This window comes from Phocoena phocoena, chromosome 6 (assembly GCF_963924675.1).
Source record: "Phocoena phocoena chromosome 6, mPhoPho1.1, whole genome shotgun sequence".
NCBI classification, from domain to species: Eukaryota; Metazoa; Chordata; class Mammalia; order Artiodactyla; family Phocoenidae; genus Phocoena; species Phocoena phocoena.
The window spans coordinates 10,775,492-10,796,916 of NC_089224.1; the positions used below are offsets into that span (position 1 = coordinate 10,775,492).

Consider the following 21,425-nt stretch of genomic DNA (forward strand, 5'->3'; position numbering starts at 1 on the left):
AAGCCCGCACACAGCAACGAAGACCCAACGCAGACATAAGTAAATAAGTTAATTAATTAAATTAAAAAGAAAACATTAGCCACTTTCTGATAAAAGATTAAGAATGATATGCAAAATATTAGCCAAAGAACCCAAAACTCAAATCGATGTTCTGTGCGGTGGTTACCAGGGGAGATCATAGAGTAGAAAGCTTAAGGTTAGTGGAGAACCTGAAACTCTTGGAAGAGGAGTAATGCCCGGCACCTTGGTCCCTAAATGGTTCATTAGAGAGGCAGCAAAGCTCCCATGTTTCGGCAAAGGGGAGTCTTACCCCAAACTTCACCCACCACCAAAACCCCCATTAGTTGTGTAATGAATCAGTTTGACTTTATGACCTGTGTCCTGGAAGTGCTACTCGGTGACGTCATGGCCCGATGCCACGGGAGGTAGGAGAGAGCACCCGTCGAGCGTGAGTGCATGCGCGCGCGCGCACACACATGGACGTGCTGAGACCTGGGATTCTCCGGCAACAGTGACATGTCAAATGGCAATTTGCAACTTAGAACCACAGAGAGGGTTTGTTTTCCTATGCTGTCGGTCCCAGTTATTTAACTGATGGCAGATGTCCTCATTAAGGGCTATTAGCGCATCAGAAGATGTTTGCTGAGCCTGGAGAAGGTCTAACCTCTTTTACATGGACCAAAATACATCTTCTCGGGTAGCCAACCCCTCCCTGTGGGTGACAGTGGTGGGGTGAGAAGCAAAGAGGACTCAGGATATCTTAAAACTATACATCAGCCAGGAAGTCTTTTTTAGCATGAGTTTATGTTTCGGTCAAGGACTTCCATAAGTCGAGAATGTAACGTTGTAAAGCTGGATTTGACTGTGTGTTGAAACACTGTTATTGTTACCCTGAAAAAGATGTTTCTTGATTTCTCTTTGCCGAACCTGAACCATATGGCAAGTTAGGGGCTGGCTGGTTATTATGGACCATCAGTAGCTCCCAAGAAAGAAACCAATAGGGGGATGAGTTGAAAGTAGAGATCAGGGAAGAAAGATTTGAAGGAAGCGGTGGTTACATTGGTAGAAACATGCTGGGAGGGGGTTGGGACCCTCAAGCTAAGGTATAAAGTAACAGGCCGTCCTGGAAAGTCCCTCCAGAGTCTACATTAACCTGGATCCTCTTCCTGCCTGCATGGCAGACCTCTGTAGGTGCTTGAATTCACTTCCAAATCCCCGAAGGACTTGAGGGATGGTGTTATCTGTTGAGCCTTGTTCCTAATGTAATGCTGATCAACGCACCTGGCCATCCTGCCCAGCCTACATTTAATCTAGATTCATGTTTTTTCACTCCCATGCTATCAATCCTCAGTGTAAATTTGGCTAAGATTTCCCTTAACTTTTGGGATTGATTACATTATCTCTCTGCACCCTCTCAGAGGGCAATATTGTGTATAAAGGTCTTCCCAAACTGCTAAATGATTAACAGTGACCTGGACTGTTGAACAAGGTTGGAGGAAAGCATTGGCCTTTATTTTGTAGGTGGGAGGCTAAGATGCAAGTGGAGAATGGGTTTTCAAGGAAAGAAAAAGCGCACAAGGAGACTTGCAGGATTGGGAGCTGTTTTTTTGTTTTGCTTTTGCTTCTTTTTTTTTATTTCCTGTAGAGGTTCACTGACATAGGGGAAAAAAATACAATGTAGCTGAAAAGCAACTTGAGTGTTTTATTTTGAGAGATCTCACACCTATTGGAATAATGGTAGGATCAGGCCCTTTGACACCAGATAGACATGAGTTCAGTCCCTAGTGGCTGCCTTTCCTGGTTGTGTAGCCTTGGCAACCTAACCTCTCAGTGGCTCAGTTTCCTCATCAGACATGAAAGACCGTATGTTTATCTTAAGTCGCTCTGAGGATTAAATTAGATACAATTTGCGAAAGCTGGTGCTATTAGGCATTTAATAAAGGCAGTTTCCCTTCCTTCTTTCTCTTCTGCTTTTAAAAATTAAGATTTGGGCGCACTATAAATAAAACAGATAATAAAAGGTATTTCAGGGTGGAATTCAGGCCAGTTAAAGGTGAAAGGCCAGAGAATGCATGTGGGAAGAAACCGGAAGTGGGCAGGTTCACCAACTGTGCAAATCCAGCAGGCTTTGGAAGGTGCAGCTTCACAAAGCAAATAAAAAGCGTTCTTTACATTTAAAAAAAAAACAGACTTAACAAAAACATCGTCAGAGTCTGTTAGCCAAATATTTCAGGCTCCGTCTGGAAGCCCAGGAATTTTGGAAATACTACCCTTTCTTCATTTCAGTGGTAGAAACCTCAAACTTCCTGCTGTGGAAAGTGGGGGTGGCCACTGTGTTTTTTTCTTTCTTTCTTTTTTTTTTTTTTTTTTGGGTCAAGATCAGGATTGTTTCTTTCTCTGGATGGATGCTGCCATCTGATGTCTCTAAGTGGCACTGTGGCTTCACTTCTAGCTCAGCGACATTAAACTGAGGGTTTGAGATTCTTGTTTCTGGCTTGAGGCTTCGAGGATGGTGGTAGGTGACTGAGTTTTTAAAACCAAATTAGCACCAAATCAGCTTGGACATTTTTTTTGGTAGTGGTAAAGAATTTACTCCTTACGTTTTTATTCCTTTTGATGACATACATAGTAAAGCTTTCCAATAGAGTGTTACTAAATATAAAGTCACCAGACACCTAGAGAGGAACTCTGTAGGATGCTGCGATTTTGACCTTTTTCTTATCTCTTTGCTTTCTAGGGAATTCATGGTGGAGATGCCATACTCTCTGATTCTAGCCCTTGAAGCTCTGAGTAAAACACTGATAAAAATGTACCAAACCCTTTTCCTCTGTATTTGCGACTTTATTCTTACCTTTTAAACTTATTTTTACCCTTCACGTTTTGTTATTGTGGAGATGTTTGCTGAGCATACTTTGCTGGGATGGTTGGGAAGGAGGCCAGGAATCGGGAGACGAGAAGATGGCATGGGACCCAAACGAAGCCCCGAGGTACTTCTGGACAAGGGTGAAAAGTAAAGAAGGTTTATGGAACTATTCAAAGAAAGTTTGAACCCGTAGCTGTGGTGCAGTTTTCTCCTGGCGTGGGTGCGGCCAGGGGCAGAGGGGTGGGAGGGAGGAGAAAGGCCGCTGGAACAGTCTCTGGAAATGCCAAGCTTAATGGACAGGGGTGGAGTTAGCCTGATGGGAATTCCAGGTAGGCAAACAGTGTTGGTATTGAGTCCATGAAAATCCTAGTATTTCACACCTGCCACAGTACCGGGGTTATGCTCTGTACAAATCAGTTCCTCGACTAAATACTGACTGGAGAAGTGAGTTACGAGGGAACAGAGCGCATGGGGCAGCAGAGATTCGGAGTGTGCTAGGGTGCCGAGAGGGAATGAGCCGCAGGGTGGCTGAGGAGCTCCGAGCGCTCTGGAGAAGGGGCAGCGTGAGTTTGCAGGGTGCCAGGTCTGATTCTTCCCCTTCCGCCAGCAGACCCAGCAGGCCTGGGAGCAGCTGTGCCCCCTGGTAGCGATCCACCCCTCGAGCCCTGTGCGGATTCGAGGGATTCTGGTTTCTGGGGGTGAAGGGACTGCAGAGTTCTGACCTGTTGTTGGGTGACCAGTGGAAGTCAGTTCTTGGAGAGGAGTTGGTGGGAATGAAGCTGCTGACAAGGGCAACCGGTAGCCTGAGGACCGGGGGAGGGAACCAGGGAGGAGGGTATGCCTGGGGTTGTGAGCACAGAGATTGACCCTCTGGTGCTGGGCAGTACCTTGTGACCCAGGTCGTGACATGCACAGCAGAGATGGAAGTCAGTGGAGTCCAAGGAGGTGAGAATAGGGAAGTAGAGGCCATAGGTCATGGGCCCCAGGCAGAGGGTGTTTGGAAAGAGGAGGGGGAGCATGGTGTCGTCCTAAAAAGACACAGACTTTGAAGTCAGTAGGTCCTGAGGGGCCCGGATTTGGCCTTTTACCCTGACCTTGGTCAAGTCTTTTAATCTCTCTGGGTCTTTGTTTTTTTTGAGAACAGAATAAGGATGGACACTAATGGTACCTGTGGAATGAGAGAATGCCAGTACCGCACTTAGAGTCTAGCACATAGGAAATGCTCTTCAGCGTTAGGTATGAATACAATGTCTACACATAAATGAGGTGTTAAGAGGTGAGCTGTCCAGTTAACCTGGGGGTTATATCTTATTACCTAACGGGGGAGGGGGGGAAGGGATTATTCATCATCTTTAAGAACATGAAAGGTTAGTCTAATACAGAATTATTTAGAAGCCTGTGTCCAGAGGGCTTCTACTGGAACGTTCTCATTGCTCCTTGAAGGTTGATGAGGGGAGTATTAGCATTGTGACTTACAGATGAGGAAACAGGCTCTGAGTGGGGTCCACAGTGCAGCCTGAGGGAGATCTGCTGTGTTTTCCCCGCATCCTGCTTAGCGGGGAGGCTGTGGATCAGGGGTGGGATTTCCCAAGAGCAAGCTCGTTGACTGTTTTGAATCTCTGGGGTCCCATAAGATTGACTTCCTCTTTTCTGGAATGGTATAGGCACCTGAAGGTCAAGGGGTGTCCCCCCACCCCCACGCCTGCCCTGGGGCTCAGAGAGTGCCGGCTCGTTAGAGCCCCGCCTCTCAGGCAGGAGGATTTTGACTAAAGGAGCATCACACCAAGCTTTCTGGTGTTGTCTCCTTCCTAGCTCTTCTTCCCTATAAAATGCAGAGGACAGCGCTCCCCAGTGCCCTGCTTTCTGGAATATTATGCGTGGGGGTGAGCTGATGCCTCTGAGCACGCAGAAATGATGGGTGCGGTTTCCAGAGCAGCTCCTGTCCATCGTGGGGTGACCGTGCAGAGGCCTGGAATGGTTCTCCTTGGTCCATGTCAGGGCTGTGGCCCTGCGTTTCCGTCAGCCCTGAATGCTCGAGTGGCCTGAGCCCGGAGCCTGTCGAGGGCAGGGTGCAGGCAGTTGGGAGGCGCTGAGAAGACCTGGGTTTGGAGTCAGGAGACCAGATCTCGTTCAGGCTCTGACACCAACTACCTGTACCGCCAGGAATAAGTCGCTTAAGCTCCCCCACATTAGTTCCCTCGAGTGGAAAACAAGGAATGGTTAGCACGGCTCCCTTCTGTGGCTGTTGGCAACTTTGAAGCCAGCTGAGCTTGAGAATCAGTGTCTGACAGACCCCCTCCCGCTCTGACTTAGTGCTGTTGTAATAGCATCCTGACCCGGGAAGCGGACGTTGGTGTGTGTGCTGAGATGCTCCCTGTGGGCAGAGCAGTTTCGGCAACACAGCCCTGGGTACAGCCCTCAGGAAGAAGAATAAGGAATCTGTTAAATTTGCAGTGATGCATCCGCCTAAGAAAACACTGTGTGACTTATAAAAGTATGATTGTAGGATAACATGTAATGATACAGTATAACCCACACAGGATAAGTGTAAATTCAGTTTACCAAACCATGATCCCATTTTTGTAGAAATAGAAATGTATAAACCTGTGTGTAGAAGAAAGCTTGGAATGCTTTAGGAACGTGGGTATCTGTGGGAGGCGGCTTCTTGAAGGATTTGTTTTTCTTTGTGCTTATCAGTATATTCTAAATGTCCTACTAGTAACAGGTGTTACTTATGTAAAAAGAAAAAAGTTGTAAAAGTTACTTTTAAATGTTTCATCCTTTTTAACGGACACTCACGGGTTCCGGCTGCGTGTAGGGCCTCCTGATGCCTCCAGATATGGGATAAAGGACTCTGTGTCCCCTTTGCCTCCCAGGAAAGGCAGCAGCATGGCCAGCGTTCTGTCCCGGCGCCTTGGCAAGAGGTCCCTCCTGGGCGCCCGGGTGTTGGGACCACCCGGGGCTGCCCCACCCTTGGAGCCTCAGGCAGAGCTGCTTGAGGGGGCGGCTCCCCAGCCCTTCCTTGCCTCTAAGGACACGTCCTGCCAGGAGCAGCCCAAGGAACTCCTCAAGGCTCCAGGCACCTCAGGCCTCCAGCAGGTGGCCTTTCAGCTCGGGCAGAAGGTAGGTTGATCCCCGTGTGGACAAATGTCTGATCTCTCCAGGCTTGCGTCTGGCGGCCCAGTGGTGCCCTGAGTGAAACTCTCTGGGCACGGGCTTTAGCACAGACCTTTTCCCTGCAGCCATATGAGCCCTTGGGCAGCAGGCTTCCCAAGGGAATGAGCAGCCCCAGGGCTTCTCCACGACAGTTCTGGGCTCAGGCCTGTTCAGAACCTCAGTTCAAAGCACGGCCAGAGCTGTTTCTCTTAATCTGTCTCAGTTTGCAACTTTACAAAAACAAGGGAAAGAATCTCAGACTTACAGGAGACAGATAAGATTGCATCTTTGAATTACCTTTAGATGTTTGCAAGAGATGAAGGTGTTTGTTTAGTTGGAATGCCATTTGGAGTCCCTTTTCCAGTGTTTCCTCCCCTGTGGCAGGGCTCAGGCATCACCTGTGCCTGATGTTGTCACTAGATCCAGATGCATGGGCTTCTCCTTCATTGCCTTCTCAAGAGCCTCTATGGCTCTGCTTTCTGCCTCTGTTTCAAGTCTTGTGTCGTCCGGACATCTCTTCCCATGAGGTGAGGCCACCTGGCAACTGCTAGGCACCCTTGAACGTAGTCAGCCTACTTCTTCACCACTACCATCGTGCTCCCAGGTAGACTCAGGATTCTCTGAAGGGAAAAATGCAGGGCGTGAGCAATTCAAGGCGATAGTTGGGGACCAGCAGATATATGGGACTTCAGAGGCTAGTCAGGGCAAGAAATCAGGAGGGAGGGACACAGATTCCAAATTCGTTTGATTTGAGAATTTAATCCGTTTACATTTAAAGTAATTAGTGATAGGTAAGGACTTGGTATTGCTATCTTGTTAACTGTTTTCTGACTGGTTTGTAATTCCTTTGTTTCTTTCTTCTTCTCTTGCTGTCTTTTCTTGTGTGTGATTTGTTAATTTTTTTTTTTTTTTGGAGTCCTGTGCGTTGATTTCTTTATCTTTTGTGTATCTCCTAGAGGTTTTTTCTTTGTGGTTACCATGAGGCTCACAGAAAACATCCTATAGTTATAACAGTCTCTTTTAAGATGATAACAACTTAACTTTAATTGCGTATAGACTCCAAGTTAAAAAAAAAAAAATCCCAGAAACTGACACCTTTGCTCTCTCCATCTAGAGAATTTATAAGGATTTGTTTTGGGAAGAACCAATCCACTGTGGCTAGTCTGGGTGTTCAGGTGGGAAGCGGGTACCTGGGAGCATCTGCTTGAATTAAAGATGAGTCGGAGAATGCAGTTTGTGGCATACGGCTCCCGGCTCCCAGAACTGGGGACACATGGAGTGAGAATTCCCAAGTGCTGACCACTGGCTGCTGCTCTTCTCTCCCCAGGTTTGTGTGTGGTATGGAGGTCAAGAGTGTACAGGACTGGTGGAGCGGCATAGCTGGGCAGAGGATAAGGTGACTGTCTGGCTGTTGGACCAGAAGTTACAAATCTGCTGCAAAGTGGAGGAGGTGTGGCCGGCCGAGCTGCAGAGCCCCATCCCCCAGGCTCCACCTCCCGAGCAGGGAACCCAGGCACCAGCCTACAGGCCTGTCTCCAGGAACATTGATGTCCCAAAGAGGTTTGTGTGACAGAACCTGGGCTCTGAAAGACACATGGGTGGTGAGGTATGGGGTTTTGGGATGTCTTGTGTTGGGGAAGGAATGTGGAACAACCAGGTGTCTAGTAGTCAAGATATCGGACAAATGGGATACAGTGAGAGGGCATCCTTTTGAAAAGACCCAGAAGGGCGTCTTTTCTTCCCTGTAACTCTATTATGGGTGATATAGCTTTGTCTGGCTAAGGGCTATTTTTTTCTCCTTTCATGCTCAAACTAAAATTAGGTCTTAGTTTTTCATGATGAGAGAGAAAAAAATGGCTTAGATCAGGAGTCAGCAAACGTGTTCAGAATGGGCCAGAGAGTAAATAACGTAGGCTTTGTGGGCCAAATGGTCTCTGTCACAGCTGCTCTGCTTGGCTGTGGTCACGTGAAATCAGCCACAGATAGTATGTAAACAGGCGGGCATGTCGTGCCCCAGTAAAACCTTACTTACGGACACTCAGATTTCAATTTCACGTCATCTCCATGTGTCATGTCAAGAAGGAATATTCTTCTTTTGATTTTTAAAACCATTTAAAAATTGTTAAGCCACTCTTAGCTTGTGAGCCAGGCTGGAACAGGCGGAAGGCTCAGTCTAGAGATGGCAGAGCCCTGGCTAGATATTTAAAACTATCGATGCTGAATGAAGTATGCTTACTTTGCTTTAGAATTTTTTTTTTAAATTATTTTTACTTTTCTGGCCACACCGCACAGTATGCAGGATCTTAGCTCCCGACCAGGGAATTGAACCCGCGCCCCCTGCAGTGGAAGCGCGGCCTTAACCACTGGACCCGCCAGGGAAGTCCCTACTTTAGAATTTTATGACATGATTTTTTTCCCCTGAGAATATGTATATTCTAATTTCTATGTTATATACTTTATGCACATTGATATTTTAAGATTAAAAAAGAAAATCTGCCAATGAGATTCTTTTCTTTGTTTAAAAAATAAATTTATTTATTTTTATTTATTATTTATCACTGTGTCGGGTCTTCGTTGCTGCATGCGGGCTTTCTCTAGTTGCAGCGAGCAGGCTCTACCCTGTTGTGGTGCGCGGGCTTCTTATTGCGGTGGCGTCTCTTGTTGCGGAGCACGGGCTCTAGGCATGTGGCCTTCAGTAGTTGTGGCACGTGGGCTCAGTAGCTGTGGCTCGCGGCCTCTAGAGCGCAGGCTCAGTAGTTGTGGCACACGGGCTTAGTTGCTCCACAACGTGTGGGATCTTCCTGGACCAGGGCTCGAACCAGTGTACCGTGCATTGGCAGGTGGATTCTTAACCACTGTGCCACCAGGGAAGCCCCTGCCAATGAGATTCTTATATACAGGATGTGTAAGCAGTTGAGCCCTGCCCCCTGCCCCATCTGTGTTTGTCTGTGAGTATTATTGTTATTGACAGTACACCCCGTGTCTCGAGACCAGACCAGAGCAACAAAATTTGTGATTGTCAATTCAGTGGAATACTGGCAAAGAATTTGTCTTTCCATTCTGTGGAAATAAAAATACAAATAATCATATAAAAAGGGGGATGCTGACACATTTAATACATTACTAGTTTTCGTTTAGCTGCTTCAAGCCCAGTCGTATATTTTAGTGGATCTGAATTGTAAAGAATGCATTGTATAATACAGTCCTTTGAAATAGAGGAGCCACCTAGAAATTTATTTCAGACGGACTTTTCATACTTTAGCATTAACTTATAGATAACTTTAATTTTATTTCCAAATAATGTAACTTTATATGTATTAAAAAAATTATGTGTAAAATTTTATAGAACTCTGCTGTATAAAGCATTGAGATTTTCACTGGAAGATTTATTTTAGTATTTCTGGGTGTTTCGCTCATTGGCTTATGTACCAGGTTCTGTTCACATTCAGAAGCTATCACAATACCTCATCATTAATCTTGGGGGGAAGGGAAGGAATTGGTTAGTGTAATTGTTCCCTCTTAAATTTAAATATAAAACGAGGAAAGGAAGGTAATTTTGGTGATTTTGAATTCTAGCTGGCCGTCTTTTATGCCCATGCTTTATTTCATTGCTTGGACTCATTTTCTTTTCCCCCAAATAAAATTCCTGATTTTAAGCTGCAGACTTAGAGTTAGGAAGGGAATTCAAGGGAGAATGGAACTGCCTCCAGGTGTCAGCAGTGGGATGGGGACCAGCCTGCTTCTGTGGGGGTTGACTGATATTATCAGTGTAGCTCAGAATTGAGTCTTTTTCATGAAGAATGAAGAGAGGTCTGCATGCTTTATTTAACAATATTACTTGAGCACACACTGACTGACTGGAGTCGAGGCGTGGAGGGGACAATCTAGGAATGTAAGATGCTCACGTGACCAGCTGTGTAGGGAAGTAACCTTTGGCTCTCACCTGTCTGAATCCAGGAAGTCGGATGCAGTGGAGATGGACGAGATGATGGCAGCTATGGTGCTGACGTCCCTGTCGTGCAGCCCCGTGGTGCAGAGTCCTCCTGGGGTCGAGACCAACTTCTCTGGTGAGGAACGGGGGCACGGGTGGGTTCTGGGTGCGGCAGAGGCCCACGACCGACCTCTTCTGCTTTGGGCGGATAATTGCCTAAGTCGCTGGCCTGGCAGCAGGGTTTCTGGAGTCTCTTCTCCCTGGCATCCCAGAGTGGCTGAGTGACACGGAGTTAGCCGCTTCCATTCTTTTTCCTCAGTTTCCTCCTCTGGGGAGAAGCTTCCTGGTGCATTGTGAAGATGATTGAGCACGGGACTGAGCCACACTGGCCACTTGAGTAAGTTCTTCAATGGGAGTAAGCGAGCGAGGCACTTGTGGGGCTGAACATGGCCAGTGGAGGAACATTGAGTTCTAAAGGTAGAAACTTACCAAATGGTCCCCTAGTGGCCTCAGCCGATTCACTCCCCCGTTACAAGTGCCTGATTCAGCCTTGTAAATTAGTATGGAACAAATGAGCTGAAGTCTAAAATAAATCTAATTGCGTAATACAAATCGATAGTAATTCACAGTAATCGATAGTTATTCACTATCGATTACTATCGATAGTAAATTGATAGACTTCACAGCAAATTTATAAATTAAAAGAAAATTCTAGCACAACCCCCAAAATACATCACGAGTAATATGGGAGGAAGGAGGGTTGCTGGATATTAGTGGCTTGATAAAACTGGTAGTGAACCTGAAGGGGTTTTGTTTTGAAACTTGTCATCAGGCTGACCTAACTTACTCCCAGGGAATAACTTTTTCATTGGTGAGATCTAACTGAATTGCGAGCTTCTTAAAAGCTTATAGGAAAATACGGAGTCAGCTCTGAACACATACCAGGAGGAAAGTGGCCTTTATAAGCATCCCTCATAAGTAATCTCCCTACATAGAAAATCAGTTGAAGGGGGTGATAAGGCAGACTTACTTGTTTCATCCAAGGCCTGTCGTCAATGGCTAGGCTGCTAGAGGAAGCTGTTGCAGTCTGACGGTACCAGTTGTGAGGTAGAGCATCACACACCTGCTCTGTGAGCACCTGGGGGCCACACAGGCAACGCAGGGAGGAACGGAGTCAATCTTAAGTTCTTAGGAAACTCTACGAGTTTAGGAGATGCAGGAGGTTGGTCAACAGGAAGAAGACCCAGGAAAGTGTCATAAAGGGAAAGAAAATCATTGACTGCAATTCCCATTAGGTTGCGTGTGTGTGTGTGTGTGTGTGTGTGTGTGTGTGTAATCCATCTACATATGTTCATACACACATCCCGACACCAGCATATACATATCTTAACTGATAATATGCCATGATATCTTAAGTCCCCTTTGATAAACATTTTTCATTGTCCATTAAAGACTTTTCTCCCCATTACAATATCTTAAAAAAAAAAAACATTGTGGATTGATTGATTGATTGATTTGGCTGCCCCGGGTCTTAGTTGCCGCTCACAGGATCTTTAGTTGTGGCATGTGGGATCTAGTTCCCTGACCAGGGATCGAACCCGGGCCCCCTGCATTGGGAGTGTGGAGTCTGAACCACTGGACCACCAGGGAAGTTCCAGTATATTTCTGATCTGACGTTGACGTCAGTGGAGAAATAAGGCCCCCTTGGCAGCTAATTATGTTGACGTATTCTGCAAGGTGAGGTCTCTACAACAACCAGAACCTTGCTCTGATCGTGGATACTCTTTGTGCAGAATCCACCCATTCCCTCTGGTCTCTGTATTGTTAGGATGGCTCTGCATGGGCGTGTAGAGAACAGAGGGGATTACAAGGATTTCTTAGAAGTCCACCATGCGTTTGCAGGGGAGCACTTTGCTTTCATGCTCTGTTGACCCTGCCCTAGAAAATCTTATGACCTAAGGTAGAGCAATTTATGTTCCTCTTACAGGGTATAGATTAATTTATGAGATTTATTTTTTGCTTTGTTTTGTATTTGTCCTTGTGTGCCAATGTGCCAGTGTCATTGTTGAGCCATTTGAATGGTTCCTCGGTGGAAGGCTGCTGTACTGTAGGGCGGGCCTGCCGTTTGACCTGCTCTCTTCTTCTGTCCTGATGCTAGATGTAGCACTTCTGCTCCCTTGCCCTTCTCTCCCTGAGAGGTTTCTTGAGTGGACGTGTGCAAACCCTTGACCTGCTGGCGGCTCCTGAGATCTTTCCTGAAGGGCTACCCTATTTTTAGCCCCATGTGTAGATTGTAAACTCTTGGTTTCCAGGAAGTCATTGCTTTGAGACTTGACAGTGACACTTAGGAAGGGCAGAGTTCATCTGTCCCCTTCTGTTTGGGTGGGCTTTTCCTAGCGTGTGAGACTTAATTAAGGAGAGCCTGCGTTGGAAACACGAAATGCTGGGTGTCTAGATCAGCCTAGAAGGGGTTTGGAATATGGAGTGGGATGAGAGAAAAGCGGTGGGATGTTTATCCCGGCCACAGGGGATGTGGTAGACCATCTCAGAATCCAGGGTAAGGAGGCTCCGTGGAATGCTGCCCATGTTGGGAGTTGGGGCTTTTGGGGACAAGGCCACCATACCTGCATGTGTCACAGTTTTCCCCCCTTGCTATTTCCACATATCAAAATTTCAGATTCTCCTATAGTAAAAATTAATACGGATTTATGGTCTCGGCATGGAAGAGTCTGGGTCCGGCCTAAAGCAGCCCGAAGAAAGGCAGCTTACAAACTGAAAATTTGACATGACTCACCTGTGACCTTCCTGTTCAGACGCATTGCTGGGAGCAGGGCAGCGGGTTTAGGCCACGTCGGCTGTGTGGGCCTCCTGTCATCTTGTGATGAGTTTGAACTGCTCTCAGAGCTCGTCTTTCCTTCTCTAAGCGTGTTCCCTGTGGATAACAGAGGAGCCACCTGGGCCACAGCTGGCTCTGGTAAAGGCTACACCTCCTGACAGCTGCGAGAGCTAGCTGGATGGTTTCTTTTCAGATGCCGGTTTTGATGTACTTGCCTGGGTTTAAATGATCAAACAGGCATTTTTCAAGAAAGCCTGGTTAACAGGCCCTTAACCTGGCCTCTCCATCCTACTCTGCTGCAGGGAAAGCTTCCCAAGTGGTACCCAGCCCGCTTGTCTGCGCTTGGGAGGGAGGCAGGAGAGGCTTTGCCCCTCCCCTCTCCCCCCTCTCCCCCTAACTTTAAAGTGACAAGTACATTTTAATTAGGTTATCTTTCCATTAATAATACAGGTTTCCTCTGCTCTCTGAAGGTAGAACGTTTCTGTGAAAGCTGAAATGGTACAAAGCGAAGCAATTACCTTAGGACACATGTTGCTAACAGATGCACAGAATAAATCAAGATAAAGCACGGTTGCTCACAGACACAGTTCAAAGCTATGGTCGCTAGGTGCTGAGGTGCCGAGTGTGGTTCCCAGGAAGGAGCTCAGTGGGGCCACTCTTACTGCTTGGGGTGCGCCCTGCCTCTGTCACAGCTCGCGGCAAAACCAACATCGAACGCTATTTTCACCTTTTTTCATAAAGTGAAAACCCTCCTCAGATTTCTTTCAGTTAATGAAAACAGATACTAATGTATGGTTGTCACTTGGTATTTGTGGAGGATTGGTCCAGGACTCCTGCGGATACCAAAATCCATAGATGCTCAAGTCCCTTGTATAAAATGGCATAGTACTTGCATGTAACCTACGCATATCCTCCTGTATACTTTAAGTCACCTCTAGATTACTTTTAACACCTAAAACAATGTAAATGCTGCGTACCATGTAAATAGCTGTAAATACAATGTAAATGCCTTTTAAATGTTGCTGTTTAAATGTTTAATTGGTGTGTGGCAAATTCAAGTTTTGCTTTGGGGAACTTTCTGGAATTTTTTCTTCCTGAATATTTTCAATCCACGGTTGGTTGAATTCTTGGATGCGGAAACTGCAGATTCGGAGGGCCGACTGTGGGTCTTTCATCAAAGGGGAATGGTGTAAAGCAAACTTCCGAACAGTGGAGGACACCCGCACACAAAATGCAGTTGCAGCGTGTCTGGCGGTCGGATTATCAGCATGGCTGTTGCCAGGAGGTGTCCGCTACAGCAGAGCAGGGCCACCCACAGACAGCGCTGCAATGAATGGACCCATTCCTCATTTTTACCGAAGCTCAGAAAGGGGAGGGGCTTGTTGGGGGGCGGGGCAACATTTTTTTGTCTTTTTGTTTTTCCCCCTTGGAGTGGCAAAGTCAGGCAAGCCAGAGCCAGGAGTTAGATGCGGGAACCCAGACTCCAAACTAGAGTTTCCTGGCCTCCGCCCTGGGCTGTCTGTGCGGAATCCGGAGTGGACCCAGGGACAGGCCCCTGAGCATCCTCTGTCTTGTCTCTGCCTAGCTTCCCGCGCGGCCTGTGACCCGTGGAAGGAGAGCGGCGACGTGTCGGACAGCGGCAGTAGCACCACCAGCGGGCACTGGAGTGGGAGCAGCGGCGTCTCCACCCCCTCGCCCCCCCACCCCCAGGCCAGCCCCAAGTATTTGGGGGACGCCTTTGGCTCTCCCCAAACCGATAACGGATTTGAGACCGACCCAGACGCTTTCCTGTTGGATGAACCAGCTCCCCGCAAAAGAAAGGTACACGGCGTGAGCGGGGAGCTCGGCCGTGGAGGGGACGGGCCCCCGGGTCCTGGGCCTTCTCAGGCTCCATCCCATTTCAGCTTTCCTTTGCCGCTTCTCTTTCCTCCTGGCATTCCCAGGAGCCTGTTCCTCCTCTCCAACGCCACGTCCTTGGCCTTCTCACCTCTGCCCCAGCCCTGCCTTCGTTCCTGCTCTCCTGTAGAGGCCTCTGGCAGGCCTTCCTTCCTCCCCACCAACCATCCCCACTCTAGGCGCCAATGCCGGCCCCCGGGACCAGCTGCCAAGTCCAGGCTCTGTGCCCCTGCTTGTCAGTGTCTCTGGTCCCTGGGAAACCCTTTCCTCGGCCTTCTGCTGGGTTCTGTTCGAAGGCAGCTAAAGCCCCCACTGGGTGAGGCTGGGAGGGGGCTGAAGGGGAGGACACGTCCCCGTTACCCCGTCTTCCTTTCCCCCAGAACTCGGTGAAGGTGATGTACAAGTGCCTGTGGCCCAACTGTGGCAAAGTCCTGCGCTCCATCGTGGGCATCAAGCGCCACGTCAAAGCCCTCCACCTGGGGTAGGTACGAGCCCAGGGCCCCTCTGCCGAGGGTGCCGTTCAGGCGTCCTCCACCTGCCGATTCCCCGAGACCCACAGTCCCGAATGCCTCCGAGAAACTGGCCGGCTGAGGGCGCCACCTGTCCCTGGCCTTGTGCCCTGCCAAACAGTCCCTTGGAAAGAGATCTTTGCCGGGAAGGAGGCCCCTCCTGCAGTAGTGGATGCTGAGGCTGTTGATGGGAAGGGAGCTCTCTCCACCTTGCCGTTGTGTCCTCTCACCTCACCGTAGGAAGGAAGGTGTTTCAGTTCTGGACAGATAGAGGGCGACTGGTGAGAGCTTGTTGCTTCCCCTGGGGAAGCCAGGGCTCCCTTTGCACTGACCCCCTGGAGCTGGGGCAGCTTATGGCCAAGGAAACTGACTCAGAGCCCTTTCCCTGAAGGAGAGCAACTGCGAGTGGGTGGGGCCCGGAGAGGACCCGGGGGTTGGAGATCAGAGTCAGATCTTGCGGGAAGAGAAGCCTTCAGTGATGGGGAAAACAATTCCTGTTGACGGGCCAGCATGTAATCCCCTGTGAGCCCACATCAGGAGCAGGGCTCCTGGGTGTCCTGCTGGCCTTCTTCCCAGACTCGCCAGGTGGCCCTGGGCAACTGCTCCCCTCGCGCCTCGCTCTCCCCTGTGTTTGGACCAAGGCAGCGTGTCCCTGGTCATCAGTGCGTCTCCCTCCCACGCAGGGACACCGTGGACTCCGACCAGTTCAAGCGGGAGGAGGATTTCTACTACACAGAGGTGCAGATGAAGGAGGAAGCTACTGCCGCTGGTGGCTCCACCGTCGACCCGGCTCCCACCCCCAGCGTGACCAGCCCGCCCCTTGCCGTTCTCCCTCCGCCTCCTCCCAAAGCCCAGTCCTCAGGCCCAGATCACCCTGGCCTGGAGTCCTACCTGCCCTCTGGTGCTCTCAGCAAGTCAGCTCCTGGCTCCTTCTGGCACATTCAGGCCGACCATGCATACCAGGTATAGGGTGGGGACCTGCTGGGAGCTTAGTCTGGTGGCCGTGAGGACTTTCAGCGTGTGACTGTCACTGGTCAGCCTGATCACAGGCCACTGACCACCCCGGCTGAAGGCTGAGTCCTTTGGCTGCATTACTAATCTCTGACTTCTACAAAGAAGAAAAGAAAAATGACCTCATACTCGATAAATATGGGGATTCCAGAGTTCTACCTCAGTGGCCGTCTTGAGCGGTTTTGAGAAATCTGGATGGATCCCTGGGTAACCAGTCTGATGGATTTGGGCTGGGGAACTGGTACATCGCTGGCTATAAAAGGGGATAGAAGAGTGTAGTTGGGTTTCCCAAAGCAAATCCCCAGTTCCCAGAATCGTGTTAAGAAATAATCTGGCACTCAGTTTTTCGAATACCTACTAAGCCTCGGGCTAAGCTTTACGGATAGAATAAGACATAGTTCCTGACCTTGTGAGGTGTATGCTTTAGCTGGAGAGAGAAATGAATGGGTAACTATGGTTAATTTTAAGTAATCAAAGTATCTTACTGGAGGCATAAGAAATTGTTGTGGGTACAGAAAGACCGAGCTACTACGCCTGTGGGGTTGGTAAAGCTGTCATGGAGGGAGTGGCATTAGGATGGACTTTACTGGACGTAGTAGGTACTGAACACCCTGCTTGCCACGTGTCGGTTTTCCTTAAAATCCTTGTATGCCTACAGCTTGGTTTTATCCGACTGTAGGCTGATTTGCAAGTTTGTAATTAAAAAGCAGTGTTTTCCATCAGAAAGCCTTTACAGATCGAGCCACCTCTTCTCGTTAGAATGAGTGGCCGCTTAGCTATTTCATGTCGGGCCAACTTCAGGTGGCCCTTCGGGCAGCCGGCCAACTCTGTGAGATGGGGCCTGGAGAGGGCGGCTGGTGTTTTTACAAACAACCCTCAACCTGGACGTGCCGCTTCCACGCGGTTGCCTGGGGACGCCAGACCCTTAGCGCAGCCCCAGAAGCTCCCACTCGGAAGGCTTTTGGACTTCTCGGGGGAAACTGCCTCGAGCGTGTTCTCGGTGGGTGATCCAGCCAAGAAGTTAATCCGTGGAGATGATTAAGTCATGAGGCTGGCGTGTACACCAGCTCCGAGAGAAGGGCTCCAAAAGAAGATTGGAGCCTGAGACTCAGGCGACCCCACAGAGTCGGTACTCTCATATTTCTCTTTGGAAGAGCGTTTCGGGGTGTCCCAGAATTCCCTAGTCCGAGGTGTACCTGCTGCTGCAGCCCGTGAGGTCACGGGGGGAGGGCTGGGCCCCGAAAGCTTCCTGAGCTGCGGCCCAGGCTGACGCTCTCTGATCTCCGGCAGGCCCTGCCGTCCTTCCAGATCCCCGTCTCACCGCACATCTACACCAGTATTAGCTGGGCCGCTGCCCCCTCTACGGCCTCCTCCCTCTCTCCGGTGAGTGTGCTCTGAGCCCGTCACCACTTCCAGGGACCTGGTGCCGGAGGCCGCCTCCCTGCGCACACCTCCTGTGCCCCAGCTTCTCGAAGGTCTTTGTGCCCTCGCCGCCCCCCCCCCGACCCCCTGCGGGTCACAGGCTCCTGTAGAAGGTGGGAGGGGCGCACCTGCAGAGGAGCGCCCAGATCAAGCAAGTTGATTGCCAAGAAGATCACGGGGCCAGGCGGGGTCTGCGCCCTGTTTAGCCGCGAGTGTCTGTGCGTGCTTGGTAAGGTTTTAATGCTGAGAGGAGAAGGGAGAGAACCTGGGAAAGCTGGAGAGGACGAGGGCGGGTGAGAAAGGAGAGAGGAGCTTGTGGGTGGGCTGTGCGGGTGGATCAGAGGTCCCCAGGCCACTGGGGACCAGCGCCTTAGGTGGCTTGCCTCTGAACTAAAGTAAATCGGAAGTCCTTTTGAACCGTGCTTGGTGGGTTCCAGTCTGAAACTTCTCCTGCAGGGAGGCATCACACGCTGTAAAACGTGCCTTGGAGGTGCCATTGAGGCAAGGCCGTGCCTCGTTTTGCCCCACATATGGTGGCTCCATCCAGATCTGCAGGGAGCAGGCCGCAAGGTGGCCACGCCAAGTGGCTCCCCCTTGCCCGTGGCCCCTACTCCCAGCGGGCGTGTGGCTTTCCAGGCCGGCTCGTCCCTCTCCACCTCCCCTCCCTAGCTGGTTTCTGCTCACCTCTGCCTGGAATGTCCTTCCAGAGAAGGCCTCCTGGCACAAGGCGGGTGTGGCCGGCTGTCCCTGGGGACGGTCTTCTCGTCCTCTCGCCTTGCACGTCTGCCCTCATGCTCACGCCCCTCCCCACCCCGTGCCCAGGTCCGGAGCCGGTCGCTCAGCTTCAGCGAGCCCCAGCAGCCTCCACCCGCCATGAAATCTCACCTGATTGTCACTTCTTCACCCCGGGCCCAGAGCAGCACCAGGTGAGACCCTCTGCTCCCGAGGCCTCCCTTCTGGCTTCGGTCCCCGCCCAACCCTCATCTGCAGGGTCAGAGTCCCAGGGAACCACCCTGGGTGCGGGGGAGAGGCAGCTGGTCCTCTGGTCCCGGGGGGTCCCACCCCTTCCCGCCACCGCTTCTGGCTCAGCCTCGGGCCCGGCCGCGCTCCAGCCAGTGCGTGACTGTCCCCTCGTTGCTCCGTCTTGCAGGAAAGCCCGCGGGGAGGCTAAGAAGTGCCGCAAGGTGTACGGCATCGAGCACCGGGACCAGTGGTGCACAGCCTGCCGCTGGAAGAAGGCCTGCCAGCGCTTCCTGGACTGAGCTGTCCAGCAGCCCTGCCCGACGGCCAGAGGACAAAGGCAGACGCCTCCTAAGCCCTCAGCAGAAACCTAAAAGCTAAAGCGTGGACATTGGGAGTTTGGGCTCTATTGGCTAAGGTTTAATACTTAAAACGTTTTTTCCTCCCTCACAGGAACGTTTTATTTAAAAAAAAAAAACAAAAAAAACCCATGAAAATATTTTTTTCCCCCCTAAAATAGAAGAGAGCCAAAACTGACCAAGGGTATTCTGCAGCGAACCAGAGACCAAAGAACTGATTCCGCTCCCCTCCCCCCGGCCCGTCTCCCTAGGGGATTAGTTTGTCCGTAAAGAAAGAAGGAACAGCTCATTCTGTTTCCTGCTGAGGTGGTGAATTCTTTGCTTTCTCCACTCTTCCAGAAGGGACTGTAAGCAAGATGGATTTACTTTTCTTAAAAAAAAAAAAAAAAAAAGAAATTTCTGGCTGATGACTCAGAGAGCAGGGCCTGCTGAGGCTGGTGGGGGGCGGGGAGAGTGGGGGGAATCTGGGGGCTTTGTAAGGTGCAGCCGGCCCTCTTCTCCGCCCGAATGTGGGAGAAGGGAGACCTTGTCCTCACCCGTCAGCTTCCGTGGAAGTCGAAGGAAAACCATTTTCCTGGTGATGACTGTTTGAATCCGGGTTCCCTGACGTTGAATTGCAGCCCAACCGATATCGTATGGCTTCTTCTCCAAGCCCAGACTCGTAGGTTTGTAAAGACTGTCCCCAAATAGCTGAGCCAAAAGGCTCAAAGGAATTCACGTTGCACGGTGTGGCAGTTAAACACTACCTTGATCACTCTTTCCTGTTTCCTTGAGGAGAGACCAGAGAGTACATATAGTATTTGTGAGAGTTCTCCCCTGTTCCCCAAGTGAATCCACTCCCCGCCAGCTCTGGAAGACACCCCAGAAACACTTTGTTTTCTGTTACGGTGTATTCAGAAGCCTCTTTCTGATTAAAGATCCCTTTTGTTTGGCTGAGAGACCCTGCCCTGAGGTGGGTTCCTCTTTGTCTCTGGTTTCACCAGGGATTTTCCCATGTCCCTCCAAGGCCGCAGGGCTGGGCTGGCGGAGAGAACAGACTGAAAGGTAGGTGGCAGCTTCCCCCATTGTGAGAGGGCGTTGAGTGGTCCCCAAAGGGTCCACTGGCTCACCTGCCCCTTTGGGGACCATCTGGTCTCCTTCCTGAGGTGACAAGTAGGACAGGACTCTTCAGTCAGTGCAGGAGACTTCTGGTTGGTCCAGGCAGTGTGATGGGGAGGGTCACTTTGATAACGGTGTCACCTTCCCAGATACCAGCTGAGCGCCGTTTCTGCCTGCCGGCAGGATGCGAGAAGTTAGGATCCTGAGGAGGTCACGTGAGGGGCACCGGGGTTGATTTAGCGGCTGCTGGCGCTTCTGGAGACCTCAGGAATGGAGGGGAGCCCGGACTGCGATGCTTGGGAGGTAAATAAGCCAAGCTATTCTTGTTGAGGAGGAAGGAGAGGGGGGTTCCGCGCCATGCCAGCCAGTGACGGATCAGGGCTGGGTGAGCTGGGCGGAGGGGAGGGCGTGTTTTTGTCTCGAAGCCTCACCTTTGTTCTGAGCGGGACTGGACTGGGGACTCCTCAGGGCCTGCGTCCCAGATGTCAGGGGCTCAGGGAATCCCACCAGGCCACCCCTCTGGGACCTGCACAGCGGTGTCCAGCCCTTGGCTGTGAGCGAGGCTGTCCTCCTGGTCCAGGTGGGATCATCTGGCTGCTGAAGCAGGAACCGTGCAGATGCCTTTCAGTCCGAGACACACCTGCAACCGTGCAGGTTTCCGAGTGTTGCAAACATGAGAATAGGGCTGTGAGGTTGTGAAGGGTGATAGTGACCTGGGTTTGGTGACAGAAGGGAAAGACACTCTTATGCATGAGTGTTTTTGGTGGTGATGGGGTATATTTTTATAATTTAGTCAAAAAAAAAAAAAAGTATGTGGAATTCTGTCCCTTGGTAAAGCTTGAAACCAGGCCAGCAAGAGGTGCCCTGGGTTCTTCCTGCTCCCCCTTCAAGCTCCCTGATTAAAAGCTAATGCAGGGTGTTTCTGTGCTGACGCCTCACTTCCCACCCTGTGCATCTTCAGGTCCTCCCCGAGGGGGGAGGGGCTTCTGAGATGGGGGTGGGGGGAGGCTCAGCCCAGCAGCCTCTTCCCTTCCCTTCTTAATCAGAGCTCTTGCTGGGTCTCGCCTTTAGAAAAGCTGTTTTAATTTCCCCCTCAGTTTGGACCGTGTAGATATAACTGGATATAAAGATTTTCTCTAAGTAAGGCAGGCTTCTTATGTCACTGGTGCACAGGGCAGAAAAGGAAGAGAGAAGAACTTGATGCAACGATTTAAAAACTGAGGTCTTTTTTTCTTTTTTTTTTTTTTCCTTTAATGTTCTGGTGCGGCTTTCCCCATCAGCATTTGCTCCTGCCTCCTTTCTGGTGGTGGCGGCCTCCTCTGGCCGCCCTCCTCCCTCTGCCCCATCTGTGGCTATCGTGTTGGTTCTTGACGTGTGGTCTGTC

The 21,425-nt window shown here is 50.2% G+C and overlaps 1 protein-coding gene across 2 annotated transcripts in view; it reads left to right on the top strand.

Moving 5' to 3' along the window:
* The window catches only part of ZNF395 (zinc finger protein 395), a 36,997-nt gene extending 17,680 nt beyond the window's left edge, over positions 1-19,317 (top strand). For both annotated transcript variants that reach the window (XM_065878802.1, XM_065878803.1), the window contains exons 2-10: positions 5,740-5,986; positions 7,347-7,579; positions 9,977-10,086; positions 14,372-14,607; positions 15,063-15,163; positions 15,875-16,154; positions 17,493-17,585; positions 18,447-18,550; positions 18,775-19,317. In XM_065878802.1, the coding sequence (XP_065734874.1) occupies positions 5,740-5,986; positions 7,347-7,579; positions 9,977-10,086; positions 14,372-14,607; positions 15,063-15,163; positions 15,875-16,154; positions 17,493-17,585; positions 18,447-18,550; positions 18,775-18,886 (1,516 nt within the window). In that variant the 3' untranslated portion in view covers positions 18,887-19,317. The remainder of the gene's footprint in view (positions 1-5,739; positions 5,987-7,346; positions 7,580-9,976; positions 10,087-14,371; positions 14,608-15,062; positions 15,164-15,874; positions 16,155-17,492; positions 17,586-18,446; positions 18,551-18,774) is intronic.
* The last annotated feature ends 2,108 nt before the right edge of the window (positions 19,318-21,425 follow it).